This window comes from Oncorhynchus clarkii, chromosome 17, assembly GCF_045791955.1.
Source record: "Oncorhynchus clarkii lewisi isolate Uvic-CL-2024 chromosome 17, UVic_Ocla_1.0, whole genome shotgun sequence".
NCBI lineage: Eukaryota > Metazoa > Chordata > Actinopteri > Salmoniformes > Salmonidae > Oncorhynchus > Oncorhynchus clarkii.
In genome coordinates this window covers 23875453-23889124 of record NC_092163.1, presented here as the reverse complement: position 1 = coordinate 23889124, position 13672 = coordinate 23875453, and the positions used below count along the sequence as shown (strand labels likewise).

Here is a 13672-nt window from a genome sequence, read left to right as displayed (position 1 = left end):
TAGGAAAACGTTTGAAAGAATAAAGGAGTTATTGAATGATTTAAATACAAGTTAATTGAATATTGCTTATTGATATTGACTGGGTTAAAATGAAGTTTAGCTCCACTACAGTATAATACCATAATGGTTTAACACAAGTCGCTTACTGAGCCGAACACACGCAGACATGAATTCATGAGCCTTTAGTAGGATTAGTGTACAGATGCCTGGTGTGACCCCTCACTTATGGTTCTGGCTACTTTATTATTTCGTTTTTATTTTATTTATACAATTTAGATTCACTGTGTTTACAGTAAGCATCCATAGCTCCTCTACGGCACGAAATGGCGGCAACAAAAGCCTGTATGTCAGATCGAATTTGCAAGGTCAAATTTAGCATGTTCAATGACGTGCTTTTGGCTCTTAAGATGACTTGTATTGCATGTATCCTCTATGTAGCTGTTGTGTCCTGGTTATTTGGCGCTAACAGATGCGTGATGAATGCTAGTGTAAATGTTAATTGTTACTATTTACTTCCCATTTAAGTAAAAAAATAAAATAATGTTTTAGTGTTTATTAGATCGGAATAGTTCGTTTTTAAAACCAATTTTGGAGAGTGAGCAGTAGGGAGAAACCTAGAAGGAGGATGTGTTAGAAATGTTATTTTTCCAAGACGTTGAAGTATGTGCATCTTGATATTGGTCCGTCACTAATACTGTTCCCTTTTGTTTCCTTTCAGCCGAGAACTGTCGCAGGTTTTCGAGGAACTGTTCGATATGCCTCAGTCAACGCACATAAAAACAAAGTAAACAACAATGTTTATGTTGTCGAAATGATATGCTAGAAAATGTATTCTGCCAAATTTGCTCTTTGAAATAAACGTGTTTATTGTGTAGTTGTACTATAAAATGGTGGCAGGCAACCATAGAATAAGGAATTACAATACACACCCCCTCTAGTAATTTAATAGGATCTCTATGGGGGCAACTTTAGGTTTGGCACTATTAATGTAATGCCCGGGGTGTAGTGGAGGAAGAAGTCAGGCGCAGGAAACAGAGAGTTCAGGGTAGCGATACTTTTAATTCACCACACAGGTGAAACCGACGCCAACCCGAACAAATGCCCCAAAACACGGTGAACTAAACAGTCCAGAAAATACACACATCCACGGACAACCGTGACCTACAGTCGTGCACAAAATGTACACAGAGAATAATCCCGAACACCTAGTAGGTGGGCCGGCTGGATAATAAAGCCCCACCAATAAACCTAATTAAACACAGGTGTAACTAATAAACAGACAAGGGGAAAAAAGGATCAGTGGCAGCTAGTAGGCCGGTGACGACGACCGCCGAGCGCCACCCGAACAGGAAGGGGAGCCACCTTCGGTAGGAGTCGTGACAATTAAGGGTATACTGGACTAATTAAAACGATTTAGCGTGGAAGAAGATATCATTCGTAATCTCTACTTTCATTTTTTCTCCCCCCAGGAAATGGGACGCCATGATGACCTATGGTCTTTATTTTACATGTTGGTGGAATTTGCAGTTGGACAGCTACCATGGCGGAAAATCAAGGACAAGGTAGAGTCCCTTCACTCGTCCACGACAGTATTTCTAGCGAATCGTTACAGTCAAATAATCAAATATGCAAGATGAACAAAACGCAAGCCTTTTTGGATCTTCTTTTTCTTTCAACACAATGTTAGTAACAATTAAACATTTCATTTAGTCGGTTTTTCTAGGTATTTCATTTGTAATACAAGTAGTGCCTCGAAATCAGATAGAATTAAATGCATGTGGCATATCATTTGGTACTCCTCTCGATTCCTTGTATGAAATTGTGCAAACTCCAAATATCCCAGCGTGTGTTGGCTCTGTCGAAGTGGCATATAGGATGATCTAATTTGCCCCTACACCCGTGATCATTTTCACCCCATCAGCTTTCGGACACTTGTGCATATGGCGCCATGGGCAAATGGAGGGGGACTGGTTTGGTTTCAGCCACTGAATGACAAGCAAATAAATAAAGTAAAACAAATCTGTTTTTTTTTTCTTTTTCTGTTTTGCGCAGGAGCAAGTTGGGCAGATTAAAGAGCGATATGACCATAGGATGCTGCTGAAACACATGCCTTCAGAGTTTCATATCTTCCTCGACCATGTATTGGGCCTTGACTACTACACCAAGCCGGATTACCAGGTACCATCACAGTATAGAGAACAAGGAAAGTACTCTGAAAGTGTTTTGAAATACTCCCACAAACTTCTCTTTTCTTCTTCTTTTTTTTTGACTGGCCACTAATTGCGGGGACTTTTTTGTATGTTCACACAAACTGATATGTTGACTTCATCAATGCTTCCTAGTACTCCCTGTGCTATTTCCATTAACAAAATTGCATCTAAAATTATAACTTATTTCTTATTTATTACTGCACTACTTTGACCAGAGAGGTCAAAGAAATAGGGTGCCATTTGGACACCACCAGAGTCTCATTTGGAGTTGTTTTCTATTGGCCGACTGCTGGTCTGGTCAAGGGAATAGGATGTATTTGAAAGATTAGGGTGCCATTTGGGATGCAACCAAAGTCACATTTATTTTATTTCCCAGCTGTTGATGTCGGTGTTTGAGAACAGCATGAAGGAGCGCATCATCATGGAAAATGAGCCGTTTGATTGGGAGAAAGGAGGGACAGACTCCACACAGTCAACAACCGCCTCCACCCAACCACAACACAACACACGGCCCACCGTCGCCATTGTGGGGTAAGGACCCTGATATATTTACCATTAGGATTAAAAGGAGAGTCCACCATATTTACATGATCATTTACTGCAGGGCGACTTTCTGCTTGCATTTTCCTCAACACTAGAACCACTGGGCCTCAAGAGAACCCCCTTCAAGCTAATGAGCAGTGACTCTGACTGCAACACTCTGACAGTGTAATTAATCCATTTCATATATGATATCGCAAAAATGAATAAGGTAAAATTGGAATAATATTTATTTAATGGTGGCATGGGCTCCTGCTGAGTGAGCATCCTTCTGACTTTTTTTGCGCTTAGGCCTCGGAGGTGTAGGTTCATGCCGAGGCTCAGAATCTGAAGAATAATCAGAGATTTTTCCTCCCTCCATCGGAGTCATTTTCATTCAGATCTAGTAGCAGTGCTAACGCAGCATGTGCATCCATTCGTCTTTATCGTCTTGCCATTGTATATTACGCACACTCTCACTGTGTACTCCAAGTAGGTCAGAGTGGACTGATAAAACTGCTTGGATTTGGTGAACAGATATAGAGCACATACTTAACCATTTTCAGATTATAATTAGAATATACCATTACAATAGAATTTCCCGCCCAGTTCTTCATTCACAATTGGTAATTACATAATTATGCACCGTTCACTTCCCTTCGCTCATCAACTCACCCATTCTCCCCCTTTCTCCCGCATCAAACTTTACTTAATATATTTCATCTGTTGGTATAAGTGTGAAATTAGTTTCGGTATTGTTTAGGTTCAATTTTGAGACAATTATCTGGGTGATTATCAACTGGGCACGGCACCTTCCACTGTCGGGAGAAGACAGTGGAAAACCATTAAAAAAATGAGATGCCTTCCTAAAACTGGTTATAACTCCAGTTCTGTTTGTGATGACATGAATGAGCAGTCAAAATTACTGCTTTAGTGATTCTAGTGTTAACAGGGACAGTGTTCAGTGTTCACATCAATGTAAATGTGCCAGCTGAAATGCCCTCCTTTGAGGCGTGCCCACGTGGGAAGAGCCAATAGAGGCCATCTTGGCAGATTCACATTTTGTAGTTGTGGATTTTTGTAAGCAGAAAGTTTCCCCATTGTGTACAATGATGTCATATTTCTGCGTCGTCCTTTAATCCTTAGAGTATTTTTCACCAGTTATCTGTATTTGACACTTGACATTTACAGGATCAATACACAAGGCAATGGTACAAAATATTAGATCCTGAATGTTCCACAACGTGATACAGTCACAGTGCTCTATTTTTAATCTGTCTTTTATACATCTTTCATGGGAGCTATTGTTTGACTCACTCACCCAAATATACCATTTTGATGTTCTCTCTCTCTCTCTCTCTCTGATGACTGTTTTGTTTGAAGCTCTTTACTGTTCAGCCCGCCTAGACACACACACACACACACACACGCACACACATTCAGACACACACACTACACACATTCAGACACACACACTACACACAGCTGCATGACTTCCCTGCGAACACGACATCCTTATCTCTGGAGACATCATTAGTCTTTTGGTCGTCATCACACACTGAGACACTATCCTAAATGGCACCCTATTCCCTATGTAGTGCCCTTTGACCAGGGCCCATAGACCTCTGGTCAAAAGTAGTGCACTAAGTAGGGAATAGGGTGCCATTTGGCATAGTCTCAATGTGAACAGAGAGAGATGACAGGTTGTGTCCATCAGTATTGCTGTCACACCTCGAGGCTACTGCCACACTGCTCATCCAAACCCTTTGAAATGCATGATATTGAATTCTAAACTAGGCTGTAAGGCATTTGATATACCAGTTTACAATTAATGTTTCACTGAATAAATAGATATGTAAATAGATGTTTACTGAACTTTGAGGGTTACCTGTACAAAGTGCATTAATTAAGTGCATGCTTAATTCAGGAAATAAAAAAAACAATTTGGAATAGAGTAGGGCAGGAACAAAAACCTGCACAACCAGTGGACATATTCACATATAGGTGTTATATACATGTGTTTATTATATACATTCATATACATTAGTACATACATTGTATACATCATTGGGCCACTACTGCTCTTAATCAACTGATTAAACCTGAACCCATCCCCCCACTCCCACCCATCTTCTCCTCCAGAGCCCTCAACACCCCGGTGCCCGTAGACCTCCAGAGGGAGAACACGGAGAACGTGCTCCAGGACGAGCACCTCAGCGACCAAGAGAACGCCCCTCCGGCCCTGCCCCCCGGTGGGAGCCGCCAGGGGGGCGGTGGCCAGACAACCGCTAAAGGCGAGGGATGGGAGGACACCGACTTCAACCGCAACAAACTCAGGATCAGCCTGGGCAAGGTGAGTAAGGGGGAGGAATGAGGGGAAGGAGACCACAAAATTTTACTGTATGGCCTGGTCTCACCACAATGGCCCGTAGATGGTAGGATGGCATTCATGTAGATGTTTTAGGATAGCTTATACTGTTTGTTGATACAGTATTTTTAGCATTTTTGATTAATGAAAAATATGGGATGGATTGATGGTTGGCTGGGTAGAGGATGATAGACGGACAGAGAGATGCACAGGCAGAGATGGACATCCAGACAGAAAATGTGTATACCAGACAGATGAAGGCCTACCCTTTAAACTCCTAGCAGTGGTAATAGACACATTTTAGAATGAATTACTGTTTAGCATACATCATCGTGGCCTCCTGTCTCTCATTTCCCCTCCCGTCTCTTCCTCTCCTCTCCCCTCTGTGTCTGCAGGGGGCACAGGAGGGGGATGAACCCAGCAGAGGGGCCTGTCCCATGTCTCCGTGCCGGGCAGGAGGGGCCCCCGAGTCCCCCAGTGGCCAGGTGCGCTCGCTCCGGTACCGCCGCATCAACAGCCCCGAGTCAGACCGCATGTCGGCCGCTGATGGGAGGGGCGTTGACGGATACGGCCAAAGGTGACCACAACAAACCAGCTCTAGTATTAGTTCCAAACCTGTACTAGCTTTTAGTATAGTAGTATTTAAGTAATGTAGTTAACCAGGAAGTACATTGTACTAAAATACATTTAGTATTGTACCTAGCTACATTAAAGTCTCTTAGGTGTTCCAGGAAAGTCCTTTGGGTTAGAGTCTGTGAAACTGCTATAAGCCTATCTATTATAGCCCTCCACTTTAATACTTAATTCAATACTTTATGATTGGGTTTTGTGTGTGTGCATTCGTTTGTGCGTTGCTTGTGTGTCTATGTGCCCTTGTACGTCCTCGTGCTTGTACCTGTGTGAATGTATTTGTACACATCTGTGTGCCACAGTATCAGGTCCCGCATGGATATCCTGGGATCGCCCTCGCGCCACGTGTACTCGTCCCAGCCGGCCATGATGCTGTCTGTGGACTGCGGCCTGCAGCGCGGGAGGCACGGCGAGGGCTCAGTGGCATCCGTGGACCAGGAAGCCCACAGTAATGCCTTTATCAGATCGGTGCCACTGGCAGAGGAAGAAGACTTTGATAGCAAGGAGTGGGTGATCATCGACAAGGAGACAGAGCTGAGGGACTTCCAGCCCACCACGTCGGGCACCACCGATGAGGAGCCTGAGGAGCTGAGGCCCCTGGAGGAGGGAGAGGAGAGGAGGAGGCTGCGGGGAGGAGGTGAGCCTGGAGGTTTTATGTACATTCAATGAATTGCAATTTCAGTCAGTTCTATTCTGTTCCATTCTATTCGGTTCTGTTGTATTCAGTTCTATTCTGTACAAGTTGTGCTGTGTTGACGATGATGCTCATCTCTCCTCTCATGTTCAAATATTGTTTGACGTTTGACTTAATCCGGAAAACACTTTTCCCACTACTGAGCCGAACCAAACCATTTGTACTGAGCTGACCTGGTTATGCATCTTCCACAAGCAGAACCATGCTGAAAAGGACAATGTCAAAATTAAATATTCAGCCCATCACAGTTTGGTTCGGGTTGGCATGATAGTGTGAAAAGGGTAGTATATTCCTAACCAATCCTTTGTTTTAGGGGCGGAGATGGTGGTGCGACCCAAGACGACCCTCACGACCAACAGCAGCCGGGGCATGCTCACGCTCACTGAGGAGGAAGCCTCCAAACGAAGTGGGGGAAGCCCCGCCATGTCGCCCTGTCATTCACTCCCGTCAGGCCGTCCTATTGGACCGCAAAGACCGGTAAGAGACCGGGCTGACCTATCGGTGGAGGGAGGCTTCTCTTTTTGCATGTTCATGGGAGTCGGCTCAGAGCTGGGTCGCCTGCTGTACAATGCGATTGATCTTCAGATGATATGGATGAGACCCACCTAAGCGGTGGGTGTTGTTGTTGATCTATCCAGATTATGTAAAGATGAGCTCTTCGGTGCCCCCTCTGGTCGGGATGTCAATTAACATGCAGTGCTAAGCCTAGGGTTGCAAAATTCCGATAACTTTGCCAAAATGACCTGTTTTTCCAGAAATCTCAGTTGGAAGATTCCTTCTAATTTCAGTGATCATTCTAGAAAAACAGGGAATTTTGCAACCCTAGAATTTTGCACGCCAGTGGGAACTGAATACCTTGGCGGGGGGGGGGGGGGGGGGGGTGACCATTATTCCCACAGCCATTTTAGTGTCATTCACACTGTCATTGGTGTGACATATCCTGCCAGTGTAAAGAGAGAAAAAGTGCATTTTTCTGTGTCAGTAGGCACAAATTGTTTGGTTTTAATGAATGGGAGACGTGGCTTTGCTAACTGCATATTCCAGCATCAGATCAGATGTAGCCTTACATATTAGAATTATTGAACAGTTTATGCTTTTTGGGTGAGATGGTGGCATGACTAGGGTTATTTTGACAGTGCCCCCCCCCCAAATGTATTTCTACAATATTTTCTCAATAGTTTTCTCAAAGAGTCCACAAGAGCATTTTCTCATAGTGCAGTTCCGGCAAATGCCAGATAGGCTGGTCCATACCACGGGCAGATTCCTGTTCCCAGTACGTCCCTGTATTCGGGATGACATTTGTCAGGGTTGCACTGCACTTGATGCCCTCGTTATGACACACTGACTGGTGAAACAAGATATACGCATACATGATGACACTTTGTCATTCTGATGAGAATAATGTAGCAAACATCCAGATAGCTGGGTCATATTCAGTATAGCACAACCGAGCAAAATGTTTTTGTAACAGAAAAAAAATATTTGGACATGTTCAGGTGGTGCAACCTAGTTTCAAAACGTTTTCTTCACACTGAACATGTTCTTGACGTCAGTGTTAGAAAGTTAGATGTACACTCTCCTGACATGAAAACCTTTTGGTTGAAAATGTTAAATGAAAAGGTTTAAACCGTGGGTCTTCCCATCGCTGCCACCAAATGTGTTTAAGCTGACCGTTACCTCATACATAAAAAGATGCACGAAAGAAAATATGGGGAATGTTCCAGTCTTTTAGCTGAATGAATTATAGAGGAAATTCAGAAAATTCTTGGAGAACAGTTGAAGTTGACAAAATGTTTCCTCATTGTTAAAACCAATGTGTCTCAGCCTGTAGCTTCCATTAGTGTTTCAGTTCTTTATGGGTCTTTTCAGTGAGAATGTCATTCTCCAACAGTGATGTACACTACCGTTCAAAAGTTTGGGGTCACTTAGAAATGTCCTTGTTTTTTAAAGAAAAACAACAACAAAAAGTCAATTAAAATAACATCAAATTGTTCAGAAATACAGTGTCGACATTGTTATTGTTGTAAATGACTATTGTAACTCGAAACGGCAGATTTATTTTTAATGGAATATCTACATAGGAGTACAGAGGCCCATTATCAGCAACCATCACTCCTGTGTTCCAATGGCACGTTGTGTTAACTATTCCAAGTTTATCATTTTAAAAGGCTAATTAATGATTAGAAAACCCTTTTGCAATTATGTTAGCACCGCTGAAAACTGTTGTGGAAAATACTGTGGTAAATATTTTCTTCTTCTTGAACTGTACTGTTGGTTAAGGGCTTGAAAATAAGCATTTCACGGTAAAGTCTACACTTGTTGTATTCGGCGCATGTGACAAATAAAGTCTGATTTGTTCTGGTTAAAGAAGCAATAAAACTGGCCTTCTTTAGACTAGTTGAGTATCTGGAGCATCAGCATTTGTGGGTTCGATTACAGGCTCAAAATGGCCAGAAATAAATAACTTTCTTCTGAAACTCGTCAGTCTATTCTTGTTCTGAGAAATGGAGGCTATTCCATGCAAGAAATTGCCCAGAAACTGAAGATCTCATACAACGCTGTGTACTACTCCCTTCACAGAATAGCTCAAACTGGCACTAACCAGAATAGAAAGAGGAGTGGGAGGATCCGGTGCACAACTGAGCAATAGGACAAGTGCATTAGAGTGTCTAGTTTGAGAAACAGAAGTCCTCAAGTCCTCAACTGGCAGCTTCATTAAATAGTACCCACAAAACACCGGTCTCAATGTCAACATTGAAGAGGCGACTCCAGGATGCTGGACTTCTAGGTTGAGTTGCAAAGAAAAAGCCATATCTCAGACTGGCCAATAAAAATAAAAGATGGGCAAAAGAACACAGACACTGGAAAGAGGAAGATTGGAAAAAAGTGTTTTGGACAGACGAAGTTTGAGGTGTTCGGATTACAAAGAAGAACATTCTTGAGACGCAGACAAAGTGAAAAGATGCTGGAGGAGTGCTTGACGCCATCTGTCAAGCATGGTGGAGGCAATGTGATGGTCTGGGGGTGCTTTGATGGTGGTAAAGTGGGAGGTTTGTACAGGGTAAAAGGGATCTTGAAGAAGGAAGGCTGTCACTTAATTTTGCAACGCAATGCCATATCCTGTGGACTGCGTTTAATTGGAGCTAATTTCCTCCTACAACAGGACAATGACCCGAAGCACAGCTCCAAACTATGCAATAACTATTTAGAGAAGAAGCAGTCAGCTGGCATTCTGTCTATAAGGGAGTGGCCAGCACAGTCACTGGATCTCAACCCTATTGAGCTGTTGTGGAAGCAGCTTGACCGTAGGAAGTGCCCATCAAGCCAATCCAACTTGTGGGAGGTGCTTCAGGAAGCATGGGGTGGAATATCTTCAGATTACCTCAACAAATTTACAACTAAAATGCCAAAGGTCTGCAAGGCAGTCATTTCCTGAAATGGAGGATTCTTTGACGAAAGCAAAGTTTGAAGGACACCATTATTTCAAATAAAAGTCATTATTTATAACCTTGTCAACATCTTGACTATATTTCCTATTCATTTTGCAATTCATTTCATGTATGTTTTCATGGAAAACAAGGAAATGTTAGTTACACTTTCAACTCTTGAAAAACAGTTTTCTACACAAATATGTGTCAAGAAACAGGCATTTAAGTATGAACCAAATACACATCCATGAGCATTTCATAGAGATTCATAAATGCTTTAAGCGTTTGAAAAAAATCACTGGTTGGCATATGTGTCAAACGTCCGGCCCAGAGCCCAGATCCGGCCTGAGAGAAGGTCCAATCCAGCCCGCGGGTGGTTTGAGTTTTTAAAAAACAATATAAATATATATTTTTTTTTTGGGGGGGGGCACAAACTCGATATACTTTAAAATGACAAAAACAAAATGTTAAATTGTGTAGAAATTAAAATGGACCTACGTACATAAGTGTTCTTGACTGTGTCCAGCTCGCTAATAATCATCGAATTGAAAGCTAGACAATCAGGGAGCATCAAAAAGTCACAAAATGATGGATAGAGAACTGTTTTGAGTTTGACATTCCTGGTTGAATGAAGATCATGATGAGTTGATTATTGGAAACAGGTGTGTTAGTGTTGGGTTGGGGGAAAAGCCTGCACATCCAGTAGCTCCCTAGAGTTGGAGAACTCTGATTTACATAAACTGTGCATGCTGATAAGAAAACATTACGTGTGAATGTATATTCAATGATTATGAACGTGTCATACATTGCTTAGTATGTGCTACTGTGTATGTCTAATGGGAGGCCCATACACATAGTGTAAGTACAGTAACACTGTTTATTTATTTTTTATTCCCCTGCGCCAAACACTAGAGGGTGCCACAACACATCCCTGTGCTCAAAACATCCTAACTCAGAGCAGAGCATGTACACTCTATATAAAAAAGTATGTGGACACCCCTTCCTATTAGTGGATTCGGCAATATCAGCCACACCCGTTACTGACAGGTGTATAAAATTGAACACACAGCCATGCAATCTCCATAGACTAACATTGGTAGTAGAACGGCCTTACTATAGGATGCCACCTTTCCAGCAAGTCAGTTCGTCAAATTTCTGCCCTGCTAGAGCTGCCTCGGTCAACTAAGTGTTGTTATTGTGAAGAGGAAACGTCTAGGATCAACAACGGCTCAGCTGTGCAATGGTAGGCCACACAAGCTCACAGAATGGGACCAGCGATTGCTGAAGTGTGTAAAAAATGATCTGTCCTCGGTTGCAACACTCACTACCGAGATCCAAACTGCCTCTGGAAGCAACATCAGCACAAGAACTGTTCGTCAGGAGCTTCATGAAATGGTTTGCCATGGCTAAGCAGCCACACACACACCCATGTGCAATGCTAAGTGTCGGCTGGAGTGGTGGGAAGCTCGCCGCCATTGGACTCTGGAGCAGTGGAAACGCGTTCTCTGGAGTGACAAATCACGCTTCACCATCTGGCAGTCCGACGGCTGAATCTGGGTTTGCTGGATGCCAGGAGAATGCTACCTGCCATAATGCATAGTGCCAAATGTAAAGGTTGGTGGAGGAGGAATAATGGCCTGGGGCTGTTTTTCATGGTTCGGGTTAGGCCCCTTTGTTCCAGTGAAGGGACATCTTAACGCTAAAGCATACAATGACTTTCTAGACGATTCTGTGCTTCTAACTTTGTGGCAACAGTTGGGGGAAGGCCCTTTCCTGTTTCAGAAGGACAATGCCCCCATGCGCAAAGCAATGTCCATGCAGAAATGGTTTGTTGACATCGGTGTGGAAGAACTTGACTGGCCTGCACAGAACCCTAACCTCAACCCCATCGAACACCTTTGGGATGAATTGGAACGAGCCAGGCCTAATCGCCCAACATCAGTGCCCGACGTCACTAATGATCTTGTGGCTGAATGGAAGCAAGTCCCTGCAGCAATATTCCAGCATCTAGTGGAATGCCTTCCCAGAAGAGTGGAGGCTGTTACAGTAGCAAAGGGGGGACCAAATCCATATTAATGCCCATGATTTTGGAATGAGATGTTCGACGAACAGGTGCCCACATACATTTGGTCATGTAGTGTATTTATCTACGAGGTTAGGGTGAGAAATAACTCCCAGATCATTTGAAAGGTTTGAACGGAAAATGTGATACAGCTCCATATGAATGAAACAATGGCGCTCACTGTTAAAGGACAACAGTCAAAAAAGGACATGGCTAACAAGAATGTCAGTCAGTAGTCACTGAGATGTGGTTTTAAATCCAGTTAGTTCAGATTGATTAATTAAAACAATAGTGTAGTTGGGTCGTTCCACAAAATGAGTCCCTTTTGTGTTCCTTTGATATTTCAAGTAGATATTGTGCACCAATCTAGAATTTGAATAACCTATTATATTAAAAAGTACCCATCCCCTAGGGCCGTTTGACCCACCCAAGTGTCAATCTAATTAACATAATACAAATATTCACATCAAACTCCGTCTGTTTAAACCCCCCCCCCCCCCATTTGTTCTTAACTGACTTGCCTAGTTAAATATATCTTTCTTAAAAGGTCCAATGCAGCCATTTTCATCTCAATATAAAATCATTTCTGGGTAAAAATGAAGTACCTTACTGTGATTGTTTTCAATTAAAGTGGCTAAAAAGAAACCAAAATAGCTCCTTAGCTAAATGAAAATTTTCAAGCAAGAATTTTGCTAGGACTGTCTAGAAGTGGTTTGAGAGAGGGACCTAATTTTAAGGAGCCTAATTTAACCTGAAAACTAGCTCTTATTGGCAGAGTGTAGAGCAAACTCTCTTTGTTATTGGACTATTAACTTGTGACATCACCAGGTGGTACCAGTCGGTCCAAAAACCCCACCCAATTGCCCCTCCCTGTTGCACACAACAAGCTTCCCTGTTATTTTATTTGGCAGTTAATATGCACTTACTATAGACCTCTTTTTTATTAAGTTGAACATGTGTTTGTCATTGCAGATGAGGTGAAATAAAATGTTCACCAAATTACACTACCCAAATGGACTCATTTCATGGAACGCCTCATTGTCTCAATTGGGGCGGCAGGGTAGCTAGTGGTTAGAGAGTTAACTGAAAGGTTGCAAGTTCAAATCCCCCAGCTGACAAGGTACAAATCTGTCGTCATTGAAAATAAGAATTTGCTCTTAACTGACTTGCCTAGTTAAATAAGAGTTAAAAACAAATTGAGTGGAATTTAAATGGAGTTTAAATTCACAGTGGAAGAATTTATTTTCAAATATTTTAGTTTAATTTTGGCGATACTTAATTTTGGAGCAAATCCTTGTTCTTTGAAATCCGAAATCAAAGTTATTTTTATTATTTTTATTGAACAAAATACACACTATTTTGTGTTCAAATCCAAAACTTCACACAACAGCCTTAATTAAAGTCACCTTTATCTGGTTTTATGGTTGAAGCGAAGTCAGATAGTCAGATTGCAACTTTATCATGACGACATCAACAACCCTGGGAAAAATGTTGAAAATGTTGTTGAACCAACATCAGATTACAATCTCTTCAATTTGAATAAAAATACATAAACTAGCTAAGAAAACCTGATTTCATAGCTTTCCTGCAATTCTACACATTTTGCCATGGGGCAGACAAACATTTGCAGTTTTATAACACATTTCATGCAATTCTGTACATTTTGCCATGAGACTGAGAGAGGGGGGCTGGAGGTCGGGGGTCCCAGGCCCTGCATGCCTGTTCAGTAATCTGGCCCTGGGAAAGGCACCATAATTTGGT

General features: G+C 42.3%; 1 protein-coding gene across 1 annotated transcript in view; it reads left to right on the top strand.

Annotated features, from left to right (window-relative positions):
• The window catches only part of LOC139370569 (tau tubulin kinase 1a), a 46811-nt gene that overhangs the window by 15990 nt on the left and 17149 nt on the right, over window positions 1-13672 (top strand). The window contains exons 7-14 of the mRNA XM_071110142.1: window positions 719-784; window positions 1470-1562; window positions 2053-2178; window positions 2587-2741; window positions 4872-5082; window positions 5493-5674; window positions 6030-6364; window positions 6735-6898. Coding sequence (XP_070966243.1) covers window positions 719-784; window positions 1470-1562; window positions 2053-2178; window positions 2587-2741; window positions 4872-5082; window positions 5493-5674; window positions 6030-6364; window positions 6735-6898 — 1332 coding nt within the window. The remainder of the gene's footprint in view (window positions 1-718; window positions 785-1469; window positions 1563-2052; window positions 2179-2586; window positions 2742-4871; window positions 5083-5492; window positions 5675-6029; window positions 6365-6734; window positions 6899-13672) is intronic.